At 41.6% G+C, this 27,494-nt stretch overlaps 2 protein-coding genes across 5 annotated transcripts in view; one reads left to right on the top strand and one right to left on the bottom strand.

Moving 5' to 3' along the window:
* Window positions 1-20,561, top strand: part of GPR137B (G protein-coupled receptor 137B) — a 51,453-nt gene extending 30,892 nt beyond the window's left edge. Inside the window, exons 5-8 of one of the 2 annotated variants that reach the window (XR_004679873.1) lie at window positions 678-806; window positions 12,254-12,378; window positions 13,987-14,671; window positions 17,266-20,561. Coding sequence is in view for 1 of the 2 variants with exons in the window: in XM_035008517.1 (XP_034864408.1) it covers window positions 678-806; window positions 12,254-12,378; window positions 13,987-14,098 (366 nt within the window). In the remaining variant the exon portion in view is untranslated. Of the gene's footprint in view, window positions 1-677; window positions 807-12,253; window positions 12,379-13,986 lie in introns of both variants that reach the window. The other variant, XM_035008517.1, reaches the window with a different exon arrangement.
* Window positions 20,562-21,471: 910 nt separating this feature from the next.
* ERO1B (endoplasmic reticulum oxidoreductase 1 beta) overlaps window positions 21,472-27,494 on the bottom strand; it is a 60,839-nt gene continuing 54,816 nt past the window's right edge. For all 3 annotated transcript variants that reach the window (XM_035008515.1, XM_035008514.1, XM_035008516.1), the window contains one exon: window positions 21,472-23,906. In XM_035008515.1, the coding sequence (XP_034864406.1) occupies window positions 23,846-23,906 (61 nt within the window). In that variant the 3' untranslated portion in view covers window positions 21,472-23,845. The remainder of the gene's footprint in view (window positions 23,907-27,494) is intronic.

Here is a 27,494-nt window from a genome sequence, read left to right on the forward strand (position 1 = left end):
TCGTTTTTGGTGCACTTTGTTCGAAATGCTGCCCTTTGTGGGAGAGCTGCCCAGACGTGACTGTGCACCTGCGCCCTGAGCCCCGGGCCCTGCAGGAGGGGGACAGACGACACGCAAGGCCCATTCAGCCATCCCACTGGTCCAGACAAACATCCTGGGCTCCGAACAGCTTTTTTTCCAGACGATCTCGCCTGCAACAAGCTTTAAAGGATAAAGAATAGGATGTGGAGAATGGGAAGAGAAGTTTAAAATTGATGTGTTTATCCCAGGGATGAGACAGAGGGTCACGGTTCTATGCTGTTCTCAAAAATTTGGGAGGGAGTGACCTAACATCTCCTTTATTTGATTGTTGAAGGAAAGAAAATCAACTTAAATTTGAGAGACTTAACTTGGATATAGGGAAGGTTTTGGAGGGTGAAGTAATAAACATCAGAGATTGGCAGTTCCTGTCTTTGACTGTTTTGAAGATAAGAATTATCTGCCCTGTGTGGTTGGAATAACTCCCCTCCTGAGGTCCTGACCATGAGTATTACCTGATTTCAACATGCATGTTGTACGGGGGAGGAATCACACTGTATTAGAATTAGTCTCTGTGCATGTTAGGAAGAATCACAGCAAAACTTCTTCCCTCCACTCTCAGCCTGCTGACTCCAGGTCCTCCCCTTGCTTCTCAACAGGCGGATCTGAAGAATCAGCTGGGAGATGCTGGATACGTGGTATTTGGAGTGGTCCTTTTTGTGTGGGAGCTCTTACCCACCACCTTAGTCGTTTACTTCTTCCGAGTTAGAAACCCTACGAAGGACCTTGTAAGTAAACCATCTTCTTCTTTTTTTTTTTTTTTTTAAAGATTTTATTTACTTGACAGAGACACAGCAAGAGAGGGAACACAAGCAGGGGGAGAGGGAGAGGGAGAAGCAGGCTTCCCATTGAGCAGGGAGCCTGATGCAGGGCTTGATCCCAGGACCCTGGGACCATGACCTGAGCCGAAGGCAGACGCTTAATGACTGAGCCACCCAGGCGCCCAGTAAACCATCTTCTAGTTGCAGAAAATATCTCCTGCTTCTAATCACAAAGCATGCAATCTGGTTTTCTCTTTAGATTTTTCAGGAGCGTGCCTCTTCCATCCTGTTGTGATGTAAAAAGTTCCTTTGTCTGTCTGAGATGGTCTTTTGCCTGAACTCTTTTTGAGGGAAATTCATTTTTTCAGCTTAGCTTTTCCAGAAGAAATGAAAGTTGCATCTCAAGGCCTGGAGATAGTGATTATTTTTCCTAACGCAACAACAGTCTCCCTGGTATCTGAGCCTTGACTTGGGGCGAACTAAATATATAAGCTTTTATTTTAGCAAAGGAAAATAGAAAATTGTACTCGAGTTCTTCATCCCTGTGTTATGCTAGACAGTGAGTTGGGAACTCGGTGATACGGAAATAAAAACATCATGAGGGATGCTAACCCCATTCCCCTGGTTCGGTCCCGTGTCTGCTCAGCCAGCTTTGCATAAATGTGTCTATGAGGACAGGACAGAAAATGCACAACTTGCGAGAGTGAGGAAACTCCTGGGAGCTTCTGCTCCATAAATTATTCCAGCCACACTAACGAGTGGTAGCATTTTGAGTCACTGATCTATGAAACCCACGGAAAAGTGTAGTGAATGGTTTTTGGCCAATGCAAGACAAGTGTGGGTGGGCGGGAAGGAAAGCAGATATAGTCACCAACCCGTTGTGTTCTACTGTTTCTTTTTCTTTTCTTTTCTTTTTTTTTTCTTTGAAGATTTATTTGAGAGAGAGAATGCTAGCGGCAGGGAGGTGCAGAGGGAGAGAGAGAATCTCAAGCACAGCCCCCCACTGAGTGTGGAGCCCCATGACCCTGAGATCACGACCTGAGCCGATATCAAGAGTCGGCCACGTAACCGACTGAGCCATCCAGGCGCCCCTACCCTGTTTTTTTCTTACTCAGCTCTGGATAGTCACCGATGAGCCAGAAACAGGGAAAAAAAGTGAGCCTGGCCTGGGGTGGGTGGGGCAGCGCAGCCTGACTGGGGCCCTTGCAGAGAAGGCAACGGGTAGCGTTTTCTAGACCTCGGGATCTGTTTCCTCCCCTTCCATTATTTTTAGCTGCAGGACCGTGGCCCTGCACTTCATCTGACCTTTACTTGCTTTGGGAACGGCTGGAGGCGTCTGTAAAGTCAGATCCTAAACACTTCAGGCTCCCTGGCGCAGAAATGGGACAGGTAGGCAGTGGATTCTAGGCCGAGAGACCAGTTGCCTTGTTTTCCTTCCTTCCCTGAAGTTTTTTGGGCACCTTGCTTGCCTAGGGGATTGTGAGGGGTCGCTAAAGCAGACTCCCGGAGCTCGTGGAGGCCTCCCCCAGGCTCTGCGTGTACCTTTTCATCAGCTCGAGTTTCAGAGGCTTCAGAACTGGGCTCCTGAAACCCAAGGCAGCCTGAAGGAGAGTAGATTTCCGACTTTAACGAGAGGAAGGCTAATGTGATACTGTTCAAAGTACGGTTTTACTAAGTGAATACAGACTAATGTGTACTTTCAGATCTCATTATCCAGGGACACCCGTCCTCAGCACACATCTCTGTGTAGATGGAGTTACTTAGTTACTGTGCTTGACTATGTCTGCTATTCGGAGTATTATTTAGAGCCGTGATTCTTAACATTTTGGTCTCAGGATACTTTACACTAATCACTTTACACTGATTAATTTTTTATACTGAGCTATAATTGACATACTAATTTCAGGGGTACGACGTAGTGCTTGGGTATCTGTAGATGGTACAGAATGACCCTGGTAAGTCTGCTTGCCATCCATCACTACACAGGTGCGATGTTTTTCCTTGTGGTAACTTCCAAGGTCCACTCTGACTACCTTGAAATACGCAGCACACTGTTACGAACTAGTCAGTGTGCCGTATGTGACATCCCCAGGACTTAGTCGTTTTATAACTGGAAACTTGTATCCTTTGACCCCTTGCACCCATTTCACCCACTCCCCATCCCGCACCTCAGGCATCCACCCATCTGTTCTCTATACCCATGCTGGGGTTTTCTCTGTTTGCTCTTAGATTCCACAGAAGCGAGATCATACAGTATTTATCTTGTTCTGTCTGACTTATTTCATTTCACATAATGTCCTCAAGGTTTATCCATGTGGTTGCAAAGGGCAGGATTTGGGTGGGGATTTTTTTGGTGGTTGAGTAATATTCCATTATAGATATATTTTCTCTATCCTTTCATCTATCTGTGAGCTTTTAGGTTGTTTCCATGTCTTGGCTCTTGTAAATAATGCTGCAGTGAACATGAGGGTGCAGGTATCTTGTCAAATTAATGCTTTCATTTTCTTCAGAGAAATATGCAGAGGTGGAATTGCTGGGTCATAGGGTAGTTCTATTTTTACTTTTTTGAGGAACTCCCATACTGTTTTCCACAGTGGCTGCACCCATTTATGTTCCCACCAGCAGTGAGTGCACGAGGGTTCCCTTTTCTGCATATCCTTGCCAATACTTGTTTCCTGTCTTTTTGATTTGAGTGATGTTGAGCATCTTTTCATGTACCTGTTGGTCGTCTGTAGGTCTTTGGGAAAATGTCTGTTCAGGTCCTTTGCCTGTTTTTTAATTGGATTATATTTTGCTGTCAAGTTGTAGGAGTTCTTCATATGTTTTGGGTATTGACCCTTTATCAGATATATGATTTGCAAACATCTCCTATTCAGTTGGTTGCCTTTTCATTTTGTTTGTGGTTTCCTTTGCTGTGTGGAAACTTTTTCGTTTGATGTGGCTTCACTTGGCTTACCACCTGTGTTTTCTTTTAGGGGTTTTATGGTTTCAGTTCTTACATTCAAGTATTTAATCCATGTTGAGTTAATTTTTGTGTGTTCTGTAAGATAGTGGTCCGATTTCATTCTTTTCCATGTGGCTGTCCAGTTTTCCCAACACTGTTTATTGAAAAGACTGTCATTTTCCCCATTATGTATTCATGGCTCCTTTGTTGTAAAGTACTTGACAGTGTAAGTGTGGGTTTCTTTCTGGGCGCTCTGTTCTGCTCCATTGATCTGTGTGTCTGTTTTTATGCCAGTACCATACTGTTTGGATTACTGTAGCTTTGTAATATCGTTTGAAAGCAGGGAGCATGATGCCTCCAACTTTGTTCTTCTTTTTCAAGATTCTTTGACTCTTCGGGGTTACACTGATAAATTATTGAGGACCTGCAAAAGCTCTTATTTGGAGGTGTGTGTGTGTGTCTAAAATTGTAAAAAATATTAATTCACTATAAACAAGCCCATTACATGTTACCATAATTTTTTTTTTCTGAGAAAAGAACATTTTCCAAAACAAAATAGGAGAGTGGGATTGTTTCAAAATTTTCAGATTTTTTGTATCTGGTTTAATAGAAGACAGCTGGGTTCCATCTGCTTCTGCATTCAATCTGTTGTGATACATTGTTTTGGTTGAGTATGTAAAGAAAACCCAGCCTCACAGAAATAGATATTTGCAGTAAAGTGCAGTAATTTAATACCCTTTAACATAATTGTAGATATTTTTCTTTGATATGCATCAAAAGTGAACAAGTTGTGGTTTCTTAAAAGTCAGTTGCAATATGGAATCTAAAACCATACCAGTAAACTCCTCAGATTGTCAAACATTAACATCCATCAGTTTATCTTTTACTTTGAATATATATCTTTTACCCACGCGCACCTTTTATATTGGTCACTTGGAAAATATTGGTTTACTGAGTTATGCAGATCTTCCGAATGCTAAAATTCACTTATTAAATATCACCACTGATGATTTCAGGAAAATCTTTTAAGTACTGGGATGCCATCAAGCTCATGGTGGGAGAATACCAGTTTTCCAAAGCTTTCATTTTTGCTTGAAAGCTCAGATTTGATCAGTGATAAATACTGTCCACCCGTCTGACAGTTCAGTTACTTTCAAGACAAGGTCTGCCAAACACCCATGTCCGAAAAAGCATGGTTTGTCTGAGTTGTGAAGTTGCATGAGAAAAGGTAGCTACAACTCAAACAGCTGTACGGGGTCTCTCCCTGAAAACCGCTTTTCTCACAACAGACGTGCTGTATGCTTGCTTCTCATTTTGTCATCTAACATATTAAAAAGACAAGGACTGAGATTTAATAAAACTAATAACTTGGATTGCTTTGTCCCAGGCATTCTTTTTTTTTTTGAGATTTATTTATTTTTGAGAGAGAGCAAGCGAGAGTAAGCAGGTGGTAGGCAGGGGCAGAGGGGGAACGAGAGTCCAAGCAGAATCCCCACTGCGCGTGGAGCCCGATGCGGGGCTGGATCTCACGACCCTGAGATCACGACCTGAGCCGAAACCAAGTCAGGTGCTTAACTGATGGCACCACCCGGGCGCCCGTGTCCGAGGGCAGACGCTTAACCGACTGAGCCACCCAGGCGCCCCTAAGTGAAATGGTTTTTCTAACTGACTGTGTAATGGTGGTGACCCCAGTGGTGTCCGGGTGGCTGGTGCCACTGTTTGATCATGTGCCCGAGCAACAGGCTTTCGCGACATTCGTGCTGGTATTGAGACCGTGGAAAAGGCAAGTCACGTCTTAATACCCTAATCGCTAATCGTGAAAATAGTTAAACCTTGAAGATGCCTGAAAAGATCTCAGGGACCACACTGAGGATAAGTGCTCATCTACAACAACAGAGTGGTGAATTAAAATGCTTCTTCATGCCCTTAACAATGTTTCCTCCTAATTTACAAGGAAGTGACTTCAGCGGGAGGGATGCATAATCCTAAATAGAAAAACATTTTCCCCTTTCTACTCCTGAAGGAACTCTCATTAGCAGGGAATGTGGGTGTCAGATTTGGCTTGGGGAAGTGCCAGTGTTCGTAAACTAGCCTTAGGCCATCTGCACCTGCAGAATTTGGTAAAATCAGCCAAGCATTGTAGAGTGCTTCCATGTGCTAGGCACTTTAAATATATTCTGTTCTTTAATCCTCACACTCAGCCTCTGAGATAGAAACTATTATCATGCTTAGATGAGCAAACAGGCTCCAGATCATGTGGCCTGGCGGAGACAGGGCTGGGATCAAGCCCAGGCAGTCTGGCTCCCAAGTCCATAATGTTAATTACGGTGCTGTGCTGTGGCTTTCTTTGGCATAAGGTTTGGAGAGACTAAATTGCTACTTTGTATGACTCAGTAATAATCTCATTGCTCTCTGTAATTCCTATAATTGCTTGGAGGAAAAAAAACAGTCTAATATTTCTTAGCGTGGGTGTTGGGGGGGCGGAATTTATAACCCAACTCCTATTCATTGACTTTAAAGAAAAGCACATTGCAGGTGGGGAATTTCTTTAGACTGTTATCTACCATTTGGATCCATAATTCGGTCGGTGTAAACAAGCCTCCCCACCCAGCAGCACTCGGCCAATGTAACTGTATTCAAAGTGCGGCTCTCTGCCATCCACATCGGAGTCCTGAGGGTACTTGGGGTAGCTTCTGGGAACCCACGTTTTAAATACAAAGCACCCCAGGTGATTTGAATGCACTGTGAAGTTTGAGAACCTCCATGTTTTTTGTTGTTGTTGCTTGAACGGCTTTATTGGGATAGAATTCCCATATCATGCAATTCAGCCGTGTCACGTGTACAGTTCAGAGGTTTGGGGTGTATTCAGATATGCACAAGCATCACCCCAGTTTTGAGAACATTTTTTGTCACCTCAAAAAGAAACTTCCCCTCCCCCGGCCCCTAAGCTCCTATTCGTCTGTGTCTGTAGGTTTCCCTACAGTGCAGTTCCACAGGAGTGGGACTTTACAGGGTCTGGTTTTGTGACTGGCTTCTTTCACTTAACGTAAGGTTTTCAGGGTTCATCCATATTGGAGTATGTATAAGTACTTTATTCCTTTTTGTGGCTGAATCGTATTTCATTGTATGGATATGTCCCATCTTGTTTCCATTTCTTAGCTCTTAGGAACGGTGCTGCTATAAACATCAGTGTGTAGGTTTCTGTGTGAGCATGTCTTCAGAGGCGCCTGGGTGGCTCAGTCGGTTAAGCATCGGACTCTTGGTTTAGGCTCAGGTCATGATCTCAGGGTCCCGGGATCGAGCCCTGCATTGGGCTCCCTGCTCAGCATAGAGTCTGCTTGAGATTCCCGCTCCCTCTCCTTCTGCCCCTCCCCCCTCCACAAACATGCGCGCGTGCACACGCGCTCTCTCTCTCAAATCAATGAATCTTTTAAAAAAAGTCTTCATTTCTCTTTGGTACATATCTAGGAGAGCAGTTGCTAAGTCATATGGTAACTCTGTGTTGAACTTTTTTTTAAATTCTAATGTAGTTAACATATAGTGCTGTATTAGTTTCAAGTGTACAATATAGTGATTCAGCACTTCCATGTATTTCTCAGTGCTCATCAGGGTAAGTGTACTCCCAATTCTCTTCACCCACCTCCCCCATCCCCCCCCCCACCTCCCCTCTGGTGACCCTCTGTTCTCTATAATTGAGTCTGTTTTTTGGGTTGTCATTCTTTTTTCTTTCTTTCTTTTTTTTGCTTTGCTCATTTGTTTTGTTTCTTAAATTCTGCATATGTGAAATCACATGGTATTTGTCTTTCTCGGACTTATTTCACTTAGGATTATACTCTCTAGCTCCATCCATGTCATTGCAAATGGCAAGATTTCATTCTGTTTTATGGCTGTGTAGTATTCCATTGTATATGTATACTATATCTTCTTTATCCATTCATCTATCAGTGGACACTTGAGCTGCTTCCATAGTTTGTCTGTTGTAGATAATGCTGCTATAAACATAGGGGTGCATGTATCCCTTCAAGTTAGTGTTTTTGTATTATTTTGGTAAATATCCAGTAGTGCAATTACTGGATTTGTAGAGTACTTCTGTTTTTATTTTTTTGAGGAAACTCCATACTGTTTTCCACAGTGGCTGCACCAGTTTGCATTCCCATCAACAGTGCATGAGGGCTCCTTTTTCTCCACATCCTTATCAACACTGGTTTCTTGTGTTGTTGATTTTAGACATTTGGACAGGTGTGAGGTGATAGCTCATTGTGATTTTGATTTGCATTTCCCTGATGATGAGTGATGTTGAGCATCTTTTCATGTTGTCTGTTGGCCATCTGGATGTCTTCTTTAGAGAAGTGTCTATTCCTGTTTTCTGCCCATTTTTTAATTGGATTATTTGTTTTTTGGGGTGCTGAGTTGTAAAAATTCTTTATATATTTTGGATAGTAACCCTTTATCGGATGTGTCATTTGTGAATATCTCCTCCCAATCAGTAAGTTGTCTTTTAATTTTGTTGACTCCTTTGCTGTTCAGAAGCTTTTTATTTTGATGAAGTCCCAATGGTTTATCTTTGCTTTTCTTTCCCCTGCCAAAGAAGACATAGCTAAAAAAACATTGCTATGGCCAGTGTCCGAGAAATTTTACTACCTGTACTCTCTTCAAGGATTTTTATGGTTTCAGGTCTCACATTTAGGTCTTTAATCCATTTTGAGCTTATTTTGTGTGTGGTGTAAGAAAGTGGTCCAGTTTTCCTGTTATCATTTGTTTTTGTTTGTTTTAAGATTTTATTATTTATTTGACAGAGATAGAGCAGGAACACAAGCAGGGGGATTTGGAGAGGGAGAAGCAGGCTTCCCACTGAGCAGGGAGCCCAATGCGGGGCTTGATCCCAGGACCCCGGGATCATGACCTGAGCCGAAGGCAGACGCTTAATGGCTGAGCCACCCAGGTGCCTGCACCCCTAATACCATTTGTTGAAGAGACTTTTTCTTATTGCATATTCTTGCCTTTGTTGGAGATTAATTGACCATATAATTGTGGGTTTATTTCTGGATTTTCTGTTCTGTTCCATTGGTCTATTTTTTTTTTGAGAGAGAGAGAAGAGAGCAAGACGCATGAGCAGGGGAGGAGCAGTGAGGGAGGGAGAGGAAGGAGGAAAGAATCTAAAGCAGACTCCACACTGAGCACAGAGCTTAATTCGGGGCTCGATCTCACAACCCTGAGATCATGACCTGAGCTGAAACCAAGAGTCAGATGCTTAACCAACTGAGCCACCCAGGTGCCCCAATCTATGTATTTCGTGCCAGTACCCTAGTTTTGATTACTGCAGCTTTGTAATAGAACTTGAAGTCTGAAATTGTGATACCTACAGTTTTTCTTTTTCAAGATTGCATTGACTATTTGGGGTCATTTGTGGTTCCATACAAATTTTAGGATTGTTTGTATTCTTGGCTACAGACTTTTACCTTTTAGCACTTTGAATATATCATGCCACTCCCTTCTGGTTTGCAAAATTTGTGCTGAAAAAGCCAGCTGATAGCCTTTTGGGGTTTCTCTTGTATGTAACGGTCTTTTTTCTCTTGCTGCTTTTAACATTTTTTATCACTACTTTTTGCCACTTTAATTACTGTGTGTCATGGTGTAGACCTCCTTGGGTTGATTTTTTGAGGGATCTCTATGCCTCCTGGATCTGGATATCTGTTTCTTTCCTCAGAGTAGGGAGGCTTCAGCTATTATTTCTTCAAATAAATTTTCTGCTCCCTTTTCTCTTTCTTCTTCTTCTGGGATCCCTAAAGTGCAACGGTTATTATGCTTGATGGAGTCACTGAGCTTCAAAGTCTATTCTCATTTAGCATAATTTTTCTCACCTCAGATTGCTTTCCATTACTCTGCTTTCTCTAGCCTGCTACGTATTACATCTAGTGTGTTTTAAATTTCATTTATTATTTCTGACTGGTTCTTTTTTATCTCTGTGTTAAGGGTCTCACTGATGTCCTCTACTCTTTTCTCAAGTCCAGTGAGTATCTTTATTATCATTACTTTAAATCCTTTATCAGTCATATTATATTTGTTTCACTTAGGTCTTTTGTTGTGGTTTTGTCCTGTTCTTTCATTTGGGACATATTCCTCTGCTCATTTTGTCTAGTCCTCTGTGTCTGTTTCTGTTAGGTTAGCTACCCATCCAGCTCTTGAAAGTAGTAGGTGGGTGCGCACTTCTAACAAGGTGGCACTGTCCTTTTACAGAGGGGTGGTGCCCCCACTGCCCAGTCCCGGGCCAGCCCGGACTGCTCCACGAAGTGTGTGAGTGGGATGTGTGGTGCCCGCACGTTCTGCATGCCAGTCCTCTTGCATAGGACACACAGCCTCGAGGAGACAGGCTGGCCAGGGCCACTCTGCAATGCGCAGCCAGGGCATGCGGTCTTAACAGGGAGCGAGCATCCTCCACAGGGGGAGACCAGCTGCTGCTGCCAGGACCGAGGCCCTGCAAAACACACAGTAGGGTCACACCACGTTGGCAAGGTTGCAACGGCCTTCTGGGGAGGGGACCCGCAGCACCAGGACTGAGGCAGGCCCGGCTGCAGGGGGCAGGCCGCGGTGGAAGCAAGTTATGTAAGAATGCTGGCCCCGTCCTGGTTCTGCTGGGGGTGCTGGGCGGGGGCGCTCCTTTGTTCCTGGAGGAGTCTCCCAGGGAAATCTGTCCCTCTGGTCTGGGGTCTGAGATTAGTAAATAACTCTCTCCCATCTGCCGCAGGCATCTTTCAAACTGCCCTTCCGGGCCGCACCTTTGCAGGCGGTTTGTTGGGCTGTCTCTCTGAGACCCGGTTTCCTCTCCCTCTCCAGCCTCTCTGGGAACTGAGCCTGCTGATATTTAAAGTTCCAGGCTTTAAGTTCCAGCTGGTTGTAAGAACCGGGAAATTTGGCCCAGCCAGTTTTTGGAGGCCCCCAGGAGTGAGGATCTGTTTATCTCCACCCTCAGCATGCAGACGGCCACAGCCCCTTAGCTCCCAACCCCGTGTCCACTCTTCCTGCCCTCACTCATGGGTCCAGTTCTCTACATGTACTTGTGGAGTTGGTCCTGCCAGTCTTCAGGCCCTTTTCTGGGATGTGTTATCCAGTTGTATCAGTGCAATGAGGTGCGCTTAGGGTCCTCCTACTCTGCCATCTTCCCGGAAGTGGAGGTTACACTTTTAAAAACAAACCTGCCCGACTGTTGCCCGCAGTGGGTGTGCCATTTTAAGCTCGCGCTAGGAGGGCAGGAGGGTTCTGGGTCCTCCACATCTTCCCCAGCACTTGTTATGGACATTTTGATGCTAGATGTCCTAGATGGGTGTGCCTGTTGCCCTGGTCACGAATGATGCCAAGCATCTTCCCATGTGTTATTGGACATTTATATCTTTTCCTGGGAGAAATGTCTCTCCAGATCTTTGCCCATTTTTAAATTGTCTTTTTATTGTTTTAAGAGTTCTTTATGTTATGTATTTTGGATCTGAGTCCCTTGTCAGATAAAGTGATTTTGCAAATATTTTTTCCCTTTTTGTGGCTGTGTTCACTCTCTTGATGGTATCTTTTGAAGTTTTAAGTTTTGATGAATTTTATGTTCTTTTGTTGCTCATGCTTTTGGTATCATATTTAAGAATCCTTTGCCAAATCCTGGGTCAGGATCTGTTCCTATATTTTTCTTCTCAGAATTTTATAGTTTTTATTCTTATATTTAGGTCTTTGATCCATTTTGAGTTACTTTTTGTATAGGTGTGAGGTTAGGATCCAACTTCATTCTTTTACATAGACATTCTTGAACTGCTACAAATAAGAAATTTTAAGGCATCCCACCTTATCTAGGTTTTATTTCCTGTTATTTGACTAGATTAGTCCTAGAAAAGGAGGAATTTACATATGAATACTCATGAGATGGCAGGCAACCATGTTTCCTACTCTTGTTTAACTTTAAAATAGACCACTGAAGATAGGTACAAGGATGTCAAATAAATTCTGGATCTTACGCCAGTTTTGGTTTGCCATATGATACAGTTCTGATCTTCTGCTTACTTTTGAAACAAGTCCTTTGAAATTTTTTGAATGGTGAACTCTGCTTTAGGACAGAAACAGGAGGAAATGATTATAGAAGCAGGATATGGAAACTGGATACAAACCCTCTCAAAATTATTTGATTATCATGATTATTGTAGCTTGTAAATATCCACATTACTATACAGCTTTATGTCTAATTTGGTTAATTTGGGCACTGTCTAGTGTTTTAGTAAGGGATTAAAACAAGATAAATTCATTGCTGCAAAGAGAACTCTGAAAGATTTTGTCCACACTGAGAAAAAGTTAAATATAAAAGCAACTAAAATGAACACTGTAGTTGAACAGGTACATCCTCCTTTCAGATGAGTATAGCATCTTCAGTCTCCCAACAAGAGAGATCTTGTTTATCTTTGTCTAGAGTATACTGAACAATTAACTGTCTTTGTAGACCAGCCCTGGAATGGTCCCCAGCCATGGATTCAGTCCCAGATCTTACTTCTTTGACAACCCTCGAAGATATGATAGTGATGATGACCTTGCCTGGAACATTGCCCCTCAGGGACTTCAGGGAAGGTAAGACCCTAGTTCATGGTAGAAGGCACTGTTAGGAGGCTGAGGACTGCACCAGTGAAATCGATTAAATCCAAGAGAAAATGCTTCCATAAAAACCCTGGAGTCGGACGGAGTGTGAGGCACATAGGAAACGGAGGAGAAGCCCCTGATGATGAGAGACAAAGTGCCACCAGAGTAGAGCCCCACGCCCAGGATTCTGCTTCCTTACCGGTGTGGCAGACAGGAGGGGTGGGAGCTCCGGGGGTTCCCTTCCCTCTCCTGTGATGCTTCAGCCACCCTCCATGGCCCAGTGATCATCACGTCCCCTCTTCCTGCCGGTGAATCTGGGCCCTCAGGGCCAGCAGGGGGGAGAGAAGCAACAAGGCCGCCCTAGGGCTTACTGAGCCCCCCTCCACTCCGTGCTTGTGCTCCCAGGACCTGGTGAGGCGGGGCTGTGTTTCTTGGAAGTGAAAGCTTATTGTTGGTAATCCTTTGTACATCTAAAGGCAATCATTAACATTTTAATATAAACTACCCCCCCCCAGTCCCGGATGGAATGATAAAAGAGAAGACAGCCTGGCTTTTCTACTCTTTATTATGAACAGTAAATGTCCTTGGAAAATTTTAAAAGAGCTCCAAAATGAGCCTTTGTTTGGGGACAGGAGAAGGGAGGAGAAGCTGGGAGGATATACTGCTTTCTTGGTGCACGAGGGAGCAGGGCACCAGATAGAATAAGGAAGAGAAAATGCAGCACTCCACAGACCACGCCAGCAGATGTGAGGAACACAGAAGTCTGGAAGCGAGCCAGTAAACACGGACTTCCCGAGGTCCAGAGTTGTTCTGAGCGTCACCCCTACCACTGCTCTCTTACCCAGTGCCCCCACTGCACATCCCTCCAGAGCCCGCGGGAGCAGCCCTCGCCCCTCACCTGCCAAAGGCAGCATGCTGCTGAGCTCCCTCACCCCCTAGGTGGAAGAAGATCCCTTTTCCACTACATGCAGGAGGAGAATAATAAAATGTACATTAGTGAGTGCTTACTGTATATTAAGCTACCGTTCTAAGCACTTTATAGGTGTTAACTCACAGAAGCCGAAGCAGGCAGTCACTGATACTACTGACGATATGGATGATAAAGTGGATGCACAGAAGTTATTTGTCCAGAGGTACCAGATACAATTTGTTGGCAAAATATTTTGTTACACATGGTGACTGGCTTATGGTTCTAGCAATACTATGCTTCTGGGCTCTGTGGAGTTCAGGTTTGTTTTGTGTTTTGTAGCGCGAGCAAGCGTGAGTGGGGGCGAGGAGAGGGACAGGGAGGGAGAGTCTTAAGCAGGCTCCACACGCAGAGCCCAGCGCAAGGCTTTATCTCACGGCCCTGAGCTCAGGACTTGCGCCGAAATCAAGAGTTGGATGCTTAGCCGACCAAGCCACCCAGGCGCCCCGAGTTCAGTAATCTTTGTGGGTGAACTTGTAGCCGCTGCACGTGGGCTTCAAGAAGCCACTTTAAAAACCGGGATTGTCTACAGTTTACACAAAATCCCAGTTTTATCCATCTAAAATAGATATGTCATCAGTAGAAAGTTTGGTGACTTGAAACATTACACGATCTGTCTCTTTTTTTCTAAGTTTTACTCCAGACTACTATGACTGGGGACAACAGACTAACAGCTTCCTGGCACCAGTGGGAACTTTCCAGCCAGACTCCGTTTTGGATCCTGACAAACCAAGCCATGCATAACATCAGTCAACAGCTCTATGGAAGATTCCTCAAGTGAAGAGCGTCAAAGAAACTAACTTAATGACAGCTGAATTTTTAAGGCACTTTTCCTTAAGAAATAGGACTTGATTGATTTTTATTTGTTACAGGTTTCTAATGGCTCCATAGGACTAAGCAATAATTTAGATTGAGAAAACCTTATTTTAGTACTAAAAGGTGAGCCTGGCTGCCCATTTCAGTGGGTATAATTTAAACGTTAAAAAGAATTCTGTACTTTTATAAAGATGTATTTTATATAACTTAAATAATAATGCTAAAATATATACTAGGATTTTTTGAGAATGTTACTGCAATATGTTTGTAGTTTGCACGGACTTTTATGCATAATTCACTTTAAAAGTATACAGTACATGGTCTGACGGTTGTTTAAGGCTTTTGGACTTAAGTATTCTTCAGATCCTTACCTCTTCAGATCGTGCAGATGCTGAGCTTCACACCTGGAAGACTCCAAATACAACTGACATCTAGAAAGCCCATTACAACTCCAGTGTTAAAAGTTATAATGTAGCAGAGAATCAGCAGACTACGTACCAGGTAATTGGTTCCTTCCTTCGCGTTCTTTAAGGTCCAGACAGTTGTTAGCTCAAAGAATCTCCTAAATGTCACCAAAAATGTGCTACTCTGATTTTCAGCAGGGCACTAACGTATACACTTCAGTGATAAGTGGATATGTTAAAAACACGGATAGAGCTGACCTACACTGCTAAGCCTCCTCTGCTATATTCAGAAACTTTGCATAGTTTTTCAGCCCAGTGAAATCTAGTATCTGTTACCTCAGTACTTCCCAAGACGGCACCTTTCCCAAATCATGGACCATTCATTACATTCAAGGAACAGAGGAGAGGTTCTCAAAAGGGGATCAATAATAAATGCCCTGGATCCAGAAGACTGTATGGAATCCTCACAGTTTTCCTGTCATTTCTCATCCTATTTAAAATAATGCCTGGTATTTCTATATAGCTCTGAAGGCAGGCTATTGGAAGCGGCAGCTTTAAGTATCCGGGAGCTCGACTCCTGTCCCTTAGCCATGCAAAGAGGCATGTTCCAGAAAACTGCTTCTCAGTCGTCTTTCGCTTCAGTGAAATCAGCTGGTTCTCCAGCCACAGGTGCGATTCTAAAACCTCCAAGATCTATACAGGTAACACTGCCTACGATAGGAAACTCTGTCAGGGAGGTTAAATGCTCTGATTTTCTGTAAAACCGAGAGAAGGTACTGGAGGAAGGACTGTCTCCAGAGAGACAGTATCTGCTCCGCCTAGAGAATCTCACCTCTCGGGATGGGAGGAGGAGCAGCAGATGAAGAGAAAGTTATGTTAATAAGTTCTGCCTTCATGACGAAACCCATTTCCAAAAGGTCTCTTATTTCCCATTTTGGTCTTCAGAAAGGATTTCTCTCTGGGCACTGATTTCACAGAGATCAAGTCTACTTCTCTTGATGGTAATTAAAATTGCCATCTCAAGTTTTAAATGGCTTGTGATTGGGTTTTTCATTTGTATGGAACGCCTTTATCCTACATAATCACACATAACATAACAAAACAGTGTTCTTGCCTTTCAGCATATGGAAGAATTGGGGTCACTGTCAGGGAAAATTCTAGACTGAAGCAAAATTTGCACTGATTATTTGGGTTGCCTTAAAATGTTATAAGTTGTTATTATTCTACAAAGCTTTAAGAACACCCTACTTGTCATGCTGTCTTTGTTACTAATTCTCTTGGGAGAATTTAAAGGCAGACCCAGCATACACTTAAAACTTTAAATCATGCTTTCAGAAAGTACTTCAATTAGGTCATTCAAGGGTAGGTATATTTTTAAAAATACAGTAATAAAAAAAATCACTAAAATCATCCAATTATTATATTCATGCTGTATCAACACATTATTGTCCTGCTATTACTGGCAGGAAAATTGAAATAACCAGCATTAAGTGATAAAAGCCATAATCTATTTTTATGATAAAGCTGCTGTTTGAACTATTTTTTTATTGGAAAGGATAAAAATGTTCTAAGAGCCTATTTTTCTCTTCTTCCCTTTTTAAAAAAGTATTGCTAAAGCACACGTATTGTAAACACATCTAGAATATAAAAAATAGGATTGTATTAAACTGTCTTTCTCTCAAAGTAAATGACCATGTATACCCTGGGAAACATTATAGGTATGGTAGGTATGAAAAGGGACATTCAAATTTCTTTAATTTCCTAGTTGTGTTGTGCTGTTAAGGAGGTACACTAACAAAACTCCTCCTCCTGTGAAATATTAAAGGCTCAAAGAAGGCAAGGAATGGGGATTACCGGTTGTAAAATACCTAAATGTCTTTTTAAGGCAACATGATGAAATTAAAACCCTGGTCATTTGAAAGTTAAAAATGTATGGGGAAGAGGCAGTGTCACTGAAAATTTTGTACTAAGTCTGATTCAACACTAAAGGCTGCATGTGAGTGTTTCTGGGCACCTACTGGAAATAGGCATAAGAGGTGTCTCCTTCTGCAGGTGATTGTCTAAAAATGTCAACTGATTGGTGTAGGTATCTTGCCCTGGCTCGTTCTTCTTTCTACAATTAACCCACTTAACTGAGCCCCTGATTACAACATCCCGAGTATGTTACACATGGAGCTGTGGACTGTTAGGAGTTTTTTGACTCTTATACGCTACACATCAATCATAGTTATGCCAGTTCTTTCTTGGATGTATGGGGCGTGTTGTTAAAACTGTGCTGGTTACCATGTTCAACGGTGTAAATCAGGCACGCTGGCTAGTGCATCCCCAACTAGCCTCTCTTCCCAAAATCCAATAGAACTCTGTTAATTCCTTGAACACTTAATTCCTATTAAGAGGAAAGGAATAAGCATTAGTAAATCCCAGAGCATGAAAAGTGCTGAGAGAAAAAGGTTCTCATTTATATTTACATAGTAGATATTACTAGAATTTTTATTTTTTTAGAATCCTTTCTTAATAAAAGTAAACTTACATTAGAATTAGATGGGTCTAAATATTTGAGGCTTTTTTAAGATTTCCAACTGAAGAAACTGTTAAAAAAAAATTCACTTTAGAGTACTGTATGATAAAATCTATACAAGTGTAAGTCTGATCAAAGACATATCTAACATGCCTTTCCATTTTTTGTCCTAGGGGAGAATTTTATTTAAAAAAAAGTCCTAACTGTGCATAATGCTTAATATTTAAGACTTCTCATGGTCCAGAGGAGCTGCTGGAGAGGATCAGGCTAAAAAGTGGAGTTCTCATCGAAAACTACAAAGTAATCAAAGTGAGGAAACATTTAAAAAGACATGGAGTGGAGTTCAGTGTCTACTGAGTGCCTGTTACACGCTAGACACTGGGACACCTAGGTGTTTGCCAGTCCATGGGTCCGGTCTGTAAACTCAGCCACATCCTTCTGTTAACCCTACTCTAGGCCCTTAGTAGGGATATATGGAAAGCCCTTGCACCAATGGGTCAAAATACCTGGAAATACGCTAAAGATGTCCCCGTGCCCCCAACCTAGATACCTGTGCGGCTTCCCCGTACCCGTCGTGCAGCTCTCTGGGCCTGGGCACTGAGGTAGGTTTCTTCAGTGTGGAGTTCTGCCCGGGTCCTCAAGTAGGGGATCAAAGTCCTCAGATTCAAATCCAGTGATTCAGTAGCTCCTAATGCTATCTGCCTGGTTCCTCCAAAGCTGGATTTCTTCCATCTATTCCCTGACCTGGGACTGAAACCCATCCTCTACTTTCCCAGAAGCTGGTTATACCTTGCCGAGATTAATTCGACTATAGCCTCCAAGCTGCTCTTCCCTTTTGCAATGTACTACTACTACTACTTAGAACACTAGACTCTATCGATCTCCAGAACGTATTTCCTGCCTCTGAACTTCAGTGTAGTCAGAACAGGAGATCACATGGCTCCCCCGCCTAGGTTTGTGACCTCTTTCTCTTTAGTCCATATGAGCCTCAAAATCCTTCCCTTTCTCTGAACCTCAATTTCCCATGAATCTTGCTAATCTACAACTGTCCCTCCGGTCCCTTTGCAGTCCCCAAGTCATGGTGCTCCTTGAAGGCATTAACTGGGATCTAAAAAGGCATGTTTAGGATAAACAAATGGTCTGCTAGGGCCATTCATTTTGTGTTGCTGAGGATCCTTGACTGTCCCCTTCCTGAATTCACTAGCCCAGAGCCTAGGCTTTAGGTCTGTAGACTTAATACCTATCCAAGGGAGAACACTTACCCATTTAGGGGTATATTCTGCGAAGGAAATCCATAGGGAAAGGGAAATAATGTATCCAGGTGCTGCCTGAAGAATGCAGACTCTGACCCAGGGGTGTTAGCAGGATGATTTTAACCTGTGACAACTTGATGGCACCATCAAGCGGACACGAAGATTCATTCACATTGAGAGCATCGTCTCCACTAGACAGGTTTCTGTGGCAGCTACTCCTCTTCAACTGGTCCATTCTTTCCCTGGGTGAATTCTCACTTCAAACTCGATACAGCCTAGTTAGTTAGGTTCTAGAATTCCTAAGTTGCCTGACGGCAGGGATATCGGGGTTTTGTTCACTGCCATGTTCCCAGCATCTACAACAGTGAATGGTCAAATCCTGTTCTTGTGGTAGACTGTGTCTTTCTTTTGTAAAGGCCATCTCTCCCACTTGCACTTTCATCCACTGAGTATGGATTTGACAAGTAAAATACTCCCGTAAGGGCTTAGCCCTGTTTTCTCAGCTATCCAACTTGTGGGTAGAGAATTCATAATGGAATAAAAAAGGAAATAAGGATTTTACATAAGGATAGTCTCCAGGAATGATTTGAGAACTCAATCTTAGAAACACTGAGAGATGAAATTCTGTCCACACAGGCACTAAGTGCCCTGTGTCTCTCTCTGCCCTCCCATGTTTGGGCACTGGCAATAGAATACTGAAATAATGAACACAACAGGCAGTAAAAAGTAGATCTTTATCAGATCAAGTTTAAAATTAAAAGAATAGGGACACATTAAAGTGGTTAAAAGTACAACTCTTAAGAGAAAAACCCTGAACTGGGCAGAGTTCAGCACGATACACATGTTAAAGAATTTTTTTTTAAGTGCATATGGAATAAACAAGCACAGCTAAAGAAAACTGTTTTTAAAAAGGGCGGGGGTTGGGGAGAAGAAGGGACCAACACACCAGATATTTAAACACAGACCCTGAGTAATTAAACAGACCGATGAAACAGAACGAGAACCCCGACACGGAGGAGCTGACTCCATGTGTGACGTTGGATATAATAAATGTAGCATCTCAGACTACGGAGGAGGAGACCAACTGGTTCAGTCAGTGGTACTGGAATTGGGTGATCACCTAGGAAGAAATTAGGCTGCATCCGTAACTTACACCCTACACCAGGACATACTCCAAAGGGATCAAAACTTAGATCTAAAAAACCATGAAAGCTCTAAAAGGAACTATAGGTGAATTATTGCCGTGCAAGGAAGAAGGTGTTCAAACTATGACTCGAAGGCCAGAAACCACTGAGAAACAGAAATTTAAAAAAAAAATTGCATGGCAAAACCACCATAAGCCAAGTCAAAAGACAGACACCAAATTGAAAAAAAAAATTTAGAGCTCATCACAAAGGATTAATATCTGTAACCAAGCACTCCTAGAAACTGATAAAAGATCAACAATGCAGTAGAAAAATGAGCAACAGGTATGAAAATGAGGAAATACAAGTGGATCTTAAACACGTTAAAGGGGATCAATCTCACTTGTAGTAAGAAATCTAACTTCTTACTACAAGTGAGAAACTAAAACACGTTGATACGTAATTTTCTATCTACCGGAGTGGCAAACGTCAAACCCACATCTACGTAGGTAAGGTGGTGGGTAAGCAGGTACGGTCTTGTATGTGAACCAGGTAACTGCCTCTACCGAGGGAAATATTCTATCATGGTCTGTGAAATGGAATTTTGGGGAATTTATTCTACAAGTACACATTTATGTATGTGTGAAATGACATGCACAAGGTCTGGAAACAACCCAAATGGCCATTAAGAGGGGATGGTTAATTAAACAATTGTACATTCATATAATGGAATACTAAGCAGTTACTAAGAAAAGCTTTAATGAGTAAGCTATCTAGGGAGGTGGGAAGACTACCAAGAAAAATAAAGTCAATAAAAGCAAATGGTATGTATAGGATGCCACTCTTTGGGTAAAAATGAAAGGAAAAATTAAGACTTTACATTTGTATTTGTATGTGCCCCCCAAAAAAGTATGGATGGAAACATAACCCAGAACAGAGGTTATGGGGGTGATGGATGGGGGAGGATATGCAGTATGGACAGGGGGCCGAGGACAGGAAGAAGACATTCCACTGTATAGCCTTTCATATTTTTTGGTCTTTGAACCATGTGAATGTATTACCTATTTGAAAAATAAAGTAGATTTAAAAAGCCTTATGACTCTGTACAAGTCAGAAGCTAAAAGTCCCCAATTTTTAGTTGAACAGTCATGAGCCAACTTAGGTAGTAACACAGATACATGACATGCTGAGCAAAGGATCTGGAGTCAGACTTTCTGATTTTAAACCAGCCCCACAGCCTAGAATTTGTGAGGACAGAGAGTTAGCCACTCCTGTCCTCCGTTTTCTTATTTATCAAACGGGTTAGTGATTCTACCTGCCAACCAGTGCTGCCGTGAAGATTAAGGAATCCAGGGAGAGCTCGTACTACAGCGGCTGCCGACGTTGGCCGACGTAAAACAAGCTCACACTCCTTCAGTATTTCCTTCGGTTGCCGCAAATTACAATCAAATCCTCAGCTCGTGAAGGGAAACATTTCAAAGGCGGGGGGAGGGAAACAAGAAAGAAAGACCGCAGAAACACTCATTTGACTCACATTCGCTACAGTCTGGTGGGCCTAACAACAAATTATCTGGGATGGTGTTCAAAATCAAAGCCACACCTGTTGATATTAAACGGGAATGCCTGTCCACCTGTGCGTGCGTGTTACTTTGTTTTACCAAATAATTTCCATGATACCAAGTAACCCGTCTGTGTGTTTGGGTGAATAGCTATGGTTTCTGCAGGTACTTCACTTTGCAAACTGCTGAGAGGTTTACTGTATACTGTTCCCAAACTTCCAGCTGAAGGCAATGCTGATGAAGATCGAAATAGCTGTCCTTTCTTATTTACACTGGCACCTAGGTAAAGTTGGAGAATATGGCAGTGTTTCATGGACCTACAGACTACAGGTATCAAGTAAATTCACAACGTTACGATGTTTGACTTAAATTTCAAAACTGGGAAAACTATTACTATTCTGTCTGATCCTCTATAATCTAAGAATCAACACAGGAGAAACATGCAAATTTTATCAATTTTAATATATAGTATTTCTAACTTACATCAATGCCACTTAAGGAAAAAAAATAAACTCATGCCATTGAAGGAAGGAATTCTTTTCTTCATTTTCATTACTTCGTCAGCTGGTACAATCATTTCTGTCAGTTATATTATCAAGTGCTGGACTTTTAAATTAGGTGATGAGATAACGACAAAATGAGAGAGGAATTACCAGCCAAGCGTTTTCACAAGGCAGTCGGTCCTCTAGTGTCCCTGTAGGACAAAGGGTCTGGGACTTGGAAAAAGAGGTTATATCACAAAGATACAGTATCACCAGGCTCACAAAACAAAGATTCCTACACCTATACAATCATTTAAGAGATAACACACACAAATGGAGGCTGCCCCCCACAATCCAATTTGTGGTAAAATCAAGTTAATCATTTGTTTATTTTCTTGGTGGTGCAAAAATTCATTAAAACTTTGAAAAGAACTTTTTATACTAACCATTTAGTTTCCTAGAACTCACTCTAATATACAATTTTCCTAAGCTTGAAACAAATCACAGTAAAGAAAAAAAAAATCACTGGAAATGACCAAGGATTCTTCTCCAGTAAACAGAATTTAAATAATAGCTTTTAACTGAGGGAACAGTGAAGTAACACTACCAAAAAGATTCTTAAACTTACAGTAATAATAGACAAAGTGCAAAACTTTCACATTTTCTTAAACTCTGAACACTAAGAATAATTCTTACTAATTTACCAACAAGATTATTCACTTTTCAGACAAATTTACCTTAAGGTCCCCCTCTCCTGCCACACAATACTTATATCCCTAAAACTGAAAAGAAAAAGTGGAGAAGGCTCCAATCAAGCCGGCGTTTTATTTGACTTAACCAAAAAAAAAAAGTCACCACCATCAACAACAAAAAACCCCTGGGTCTATAAAGTTTGAAACTGGGTAAGAAAATAGTGAGACCTTACTCCTTTCAACCATATCCCTCCCAGGGGATGACCAAATAGTTTTAAAAGAGGGGTGAGCCAACTAAATACAGTTTAAAATACACCACTAAATCGTCGATGAACACATTTCAGACTGGCAGGTAAGGTACGGGTTTAAGAGCACTTACTTCATAAAAGACTGAAGAGTCGAAGGAGAAACTCTAGGTTGTGTACCTGCATTACTTCTACACAGATGCCTCCTTCCAAGTTAATCACATTCTATCTCTAACAGCTTTTAAAAGAATATTTTAAATATTGGAGGATATTTAAATCCCAGCTTTAGAAAATGAGCTTAGGACATGAAGGTCATCTGTACAAAGTACCATTTATATACAATGAACTGAAATGAAAAAGGGAGAGGGGAAGCTTCACAAGGCTAAATTCATCTACCTGTTTAACCTACCGAAGAAATTCAGGTTGAAAGAGGATTGCATAGATTGTATTCTAAAATAAAATCCTTTAAAAACGCTTAATTTAAAAGAGTAAATTTTGTGTATATCATTTAAAAGTGGCATTATAAATCCGTATAATCCCATTCAAATTTTATCCAAGTGAAACTTAAGTATTGATGCAAATTTTTTTTCTCAAAGTGAACAAAAATTTTCTAAAATCGGAGTAAGGACAAAGAACTGCAAAATCAAAAACAGAGACAGAGTATAGGTTCTAAGTAAAGAATCCTCTGGAGCAGCCCACGACACACACGGGCAATCTGGCCGGGCAGCTAGCTGAGGGGACAGTACGCATTCACCTTTACTGAAGCAGGGCCTTTAGACCAAAACAAAACAGCAACAACAGCAACTAAAAATCTCAAATAAAAACCAGTGAAACTGAAGTTGAAGTCCTGGGGATTCTGCAGTCCCTTCTGTGACTACACACTGAAAGGGCCATTCATTACACTGATGCTTCCGGGTTAGAGAAGGTGACATCAGGCAAGGCTAAGAACATGTTTGAAAAATCACTGATAAATTTTTATCACTGATGCTAGCCCGAAGCAACATTTGTTCTCTAGCTCTCCTTTCCACAACAGACTGCTAACAGTGTTTATTACAATGGTCATTTAAGTCCGACAACTGGAAATAAAGAATAACAGAATAAGAAAAAACCAATTCTAAACAAACAGAATAGACTATTTCAACAGATGGAAACATGAAATTAAACACAGAATTAGTATAAGTTACATGTTTTAAAAGTATATACTTCATTTATAAATATATCTAATTGACAATCTATTAAGAATCATAAATATTCAAGTGAACGTTTTAATTTTTTCTTTAAGAGTTCAGAATTCCTTCTTCAAGTCTTTGAAGGTTAGTCTCCTTCTGCTGAATGTCCAAGACCAACACGCTTCCCACAGTCCGATTATGTCTCTAATCAGACATATAAAAGCCTTTATTACCTACTGTGTTGTAATAAGGCTTTAAAATTCTGTAACTCTCTTATACTTGTAGAAAGCCTATAGAAGAAAAAAACATATTAGTACAGTTCATATGTGCACATATTTCAAATTACTGATACCATTCTATGAGCCATAATTTGAAAGCAAAATCCAAAATAAAAGAATATAAACAACACTGACCAATGAAACTTCCATTTTTAAGTGAGTATGCTGTAATTACTTATTAAAGACTGACAAAATGCACAGCTACAGTTCTTTACTCTTGGGTTAGCAGGGGCAAAGGGAACCAGTTACTTATTACCAACAGATTCTAGATTAATGATGGGAACAGTGATATGAATAACTCAGTACAATAAAGAATCTCTAATCATTTACAACTGGTCTTATAAATTCATTTTGCACATTGCTCTCCAAATGTCCACTCCTTCCTTGTTCCCCAAACACACTGCAGGTGACCCTTGAACACCACGGGTTTGAACTGTATGGGGCCACTTACGGATTTTTTTTTCCAATAAAGATAGTACTGTAAATCATTTTCTCTTATGATTTTCTTAATACTTTCCTTTCCCCCGCTCACTTTGTTGCATGAATATAGTATACAATATATATAACATATGAAATACATGCTGAATGACTGCTTATGTTACCGGTAAGGCTTTTCTGATCAAGAGTAGGCTATTAGCAGTTAAGTTCCTGGGGAATCAAAAGTTGTATGTGGAGTTTTGACTGCATGGGGGGTAATGTTAGCTCCACAGGGGTAGCGATTGTTTATTTTATTTACTGCTGAATACCTGTGCCCTACATCTACCACTATTTACGGTGTTCAATAAGTACTTATTAAATGAGCGCATGAATGCATGCATGGTTTTGGGCCCAGGCCCAGAAGTAAAACTCTGGAATGGGAATCATAAAAAAAATAATTCTATAAGCTCAGTTGTCCTTACAAACAACTCAGGGTTGATATGATAAAAATCTAATGTTTGTCTTTCTATAACATAAGATGATGTAGTTGCAATATTAAGCTTCTTTCTTTACTCTAAATACTTAATAAATAAGAACTTCTCTTATATCGAGAGCTTAGTATGCCAGGCAATGTCCTGAGCATATCACACATATTCTCAGTCATTGTAAAAAGTAATTCTACAAGGTAGATAAAATTAACCCTGATGTTCCAATTTGAGGAAAACTGAGAGTGAAATAAATCAAGTAATTTTTTAGGGCCACGCAGCTAATAGGTGGGTTCCAACCAGTTCATCCTATGTCATGACTATGTCATGACTCTCAAAAAGTCCATGCTCTCTAGAGTCTCAACATTTTCTTTTTTACTCTTGCAAGTTGTGGCATTAGTAGAAAATGAATTCTTAGTCTAAAACCTCAGAATATTAAAGGATCGAAACAGTTTTTATTAGGAAAAAAACAGAATATGATTATTAAACAAAATAAATGTGTAAAATCATATGCTGTACCTTAAAGTACCTATTTTAAAAAAAACAAAAAACCCTCAAGTATATATGAAGATACGGTAAAGAGACCAAGGCCTAAAACTAAAGAGAAGAGAGCCGAGTCCACAGCAGGTGTGTTCAGAATGAAAAAGCGCGCTCGAAGTCTGGCTTAGGCAGGAAAGGGAGAGGATCAGAGAACTCACAGGTGACACACGAACTAACCACAGGTATGTCGCTCTTACCCGGAGACCACACACTGACCGGCACCACTGGGACCCGGGGAGCACAGTCTCGGGGAGACGCGTGCCAGACCTCACAGCTGACTGCCCGGCTGACTGCCCGGCGGAGCTTTTCCTCGCCCAGCACCGGGGAGGGGGGGGCACACAGCGCGCGCCCTGACCTACCGCGTCTCTCCTGGAGGGGGCGCTGCGGTGCACTGTCACACCCAACAGGGAGAGCAGTGCCCTAGCTGTTTGCTGGAAAGGAAACCGTCTGAGACGGAAGCTGGAACTATCAGAAAATGGCTGTTCCTGTAGCAAAGACACTTGCAGAGTATTCAGGGTAAAGAAGCCCCGTTTTCCAGGACTCAGTGGCCAGAACCACAGGTAATGCTCATCGTGTGTCTCTGCCTACTAGCACCATGTGACAAACGACGCGGGGCTCGGGGCTCTGAGGTAAAACTGTATTCAACAGGCCGTCAGAGAAAACTAATTCACTTCAGAAAAACGAATGCACAAACTCGCCGAGGTGGAACACGGTGATTTTATGTGTTAATGCAGCCAGAGTCATTTACTCTTTAAACGGACTGATAATCAGGTAGAAGATAAAATGAAAAGATCCCATTAACAATTATTAAGAAAAACTATAACAAAAAAGAAAAACTGTAACATTCTCCAAGGAAAAAGTAAATGTACAGAACCCATATAAATTAAAAAGCAGGGCTCAATTAAGATTAAAAGGAGAGTGGCTAAGTAAACTGTGGTATGTCCTTGTAAGAGTACTGGCATAATCGACAGATGACTGGATAAAGAAGATGTGGTATATATATACAATGGAATATTATGCAGCCATCAAAAGGAATGAGATCTTGCCATTTGCAACGACGTGGATGGAACTGGAGGGTGTTATGCTGAGCGAAATAAGTCAAACAGAGAAAGACATGTATCATATGATCTCACTGATATGAGGAATTCTTAATCGCAGGAATCAAACTGAGGGTTGTTGGAGTGTGTGGTGGGGTGGGAGGGATGGGGTGACTGGGTGATAGACACTGGGGAGGGTATGTGCTCTGGTAAGCGCTGTGAATTGTGCAAGACTGTTGAATCTCAGATCTGTACCTCTGAAACAAATAATGAAATATATGTTAAGAAAAAAAAAAGAAGAAGATAGCAGGAGGGGAAGAATGAAGGGGTGGAAATCGGAGGGGGGACGAACCATGAGAGACGATGGACTCTGAGAAACAAACTGAGGGTTCTAGAGGGGAGGGGGGTGGGAGGATGGGTTAGCCTGGTGATGGGTATTAAGGAGGGCACATTCTGCATGGAGCACTGGGTGTTATGCACAAACAATGAATCATGGAACACTTCATATAAAACTAATGATGTAATGTATGGGGATTAACATAAGAATAAAATTAAAAAAAAAAAAGTACTGGCATATATTGAAAAAAGAGACAACGAAGAAACAGACTCTCAACTACAGAGAACACACGGATGGTTCCCAGAGGGGAGGGCGGGGGCGGGGGTGGGGGTGGGGGATGGAGGAAACAGGTGATGGGAATGAAGGCAGGCACTTGCCGTGATGAGCACTGGATGTGGTACAGAACTACTGAATCACTGTATTGTACAGCTGAATCTAATATTACACTGTATGTTAACTACACTGGAATTAAAAAACTTAATAAAAAATAAAATAATGCTTATGTATTTGGAAGTTGCTAAGAAAGTAAACCTTAAAGCTTATCACAAGAAAAAGAATTCTGTAACTGTGTGGTGATGATAATATTAACTAGTCTGGCTCAGAACCCAGTTGTCTTCACAGAACAGCAGAAGGAAATACCAGGCTCTAGATAGAGAACTGAAGCCGACAGGGTTGTCTTTATGGATGTCCTGAGACTCAGAGACATTTTGAGGAAGTTAACATCTGTTTTTTTCTCAATTTAATTTTATTTGGATTTAAAATGTATAAATTGTTGAAAATATTT

This window comes from Mirounga leonina, unplaced genomic scaffold, assembly GCF_011800145.1.
Source record: "Mirounga leonina isolate KUSES-001 unplaced genomic scaffold, KU_Mleo_1.0 Mir_152, whole genome shotgun sequence".
Lineage (NCBI taxonomy): Eukaryota > Metazoa > Chordata > Mammalia > Carnivora > Phocidae > Mirounga > Mirounga leonina.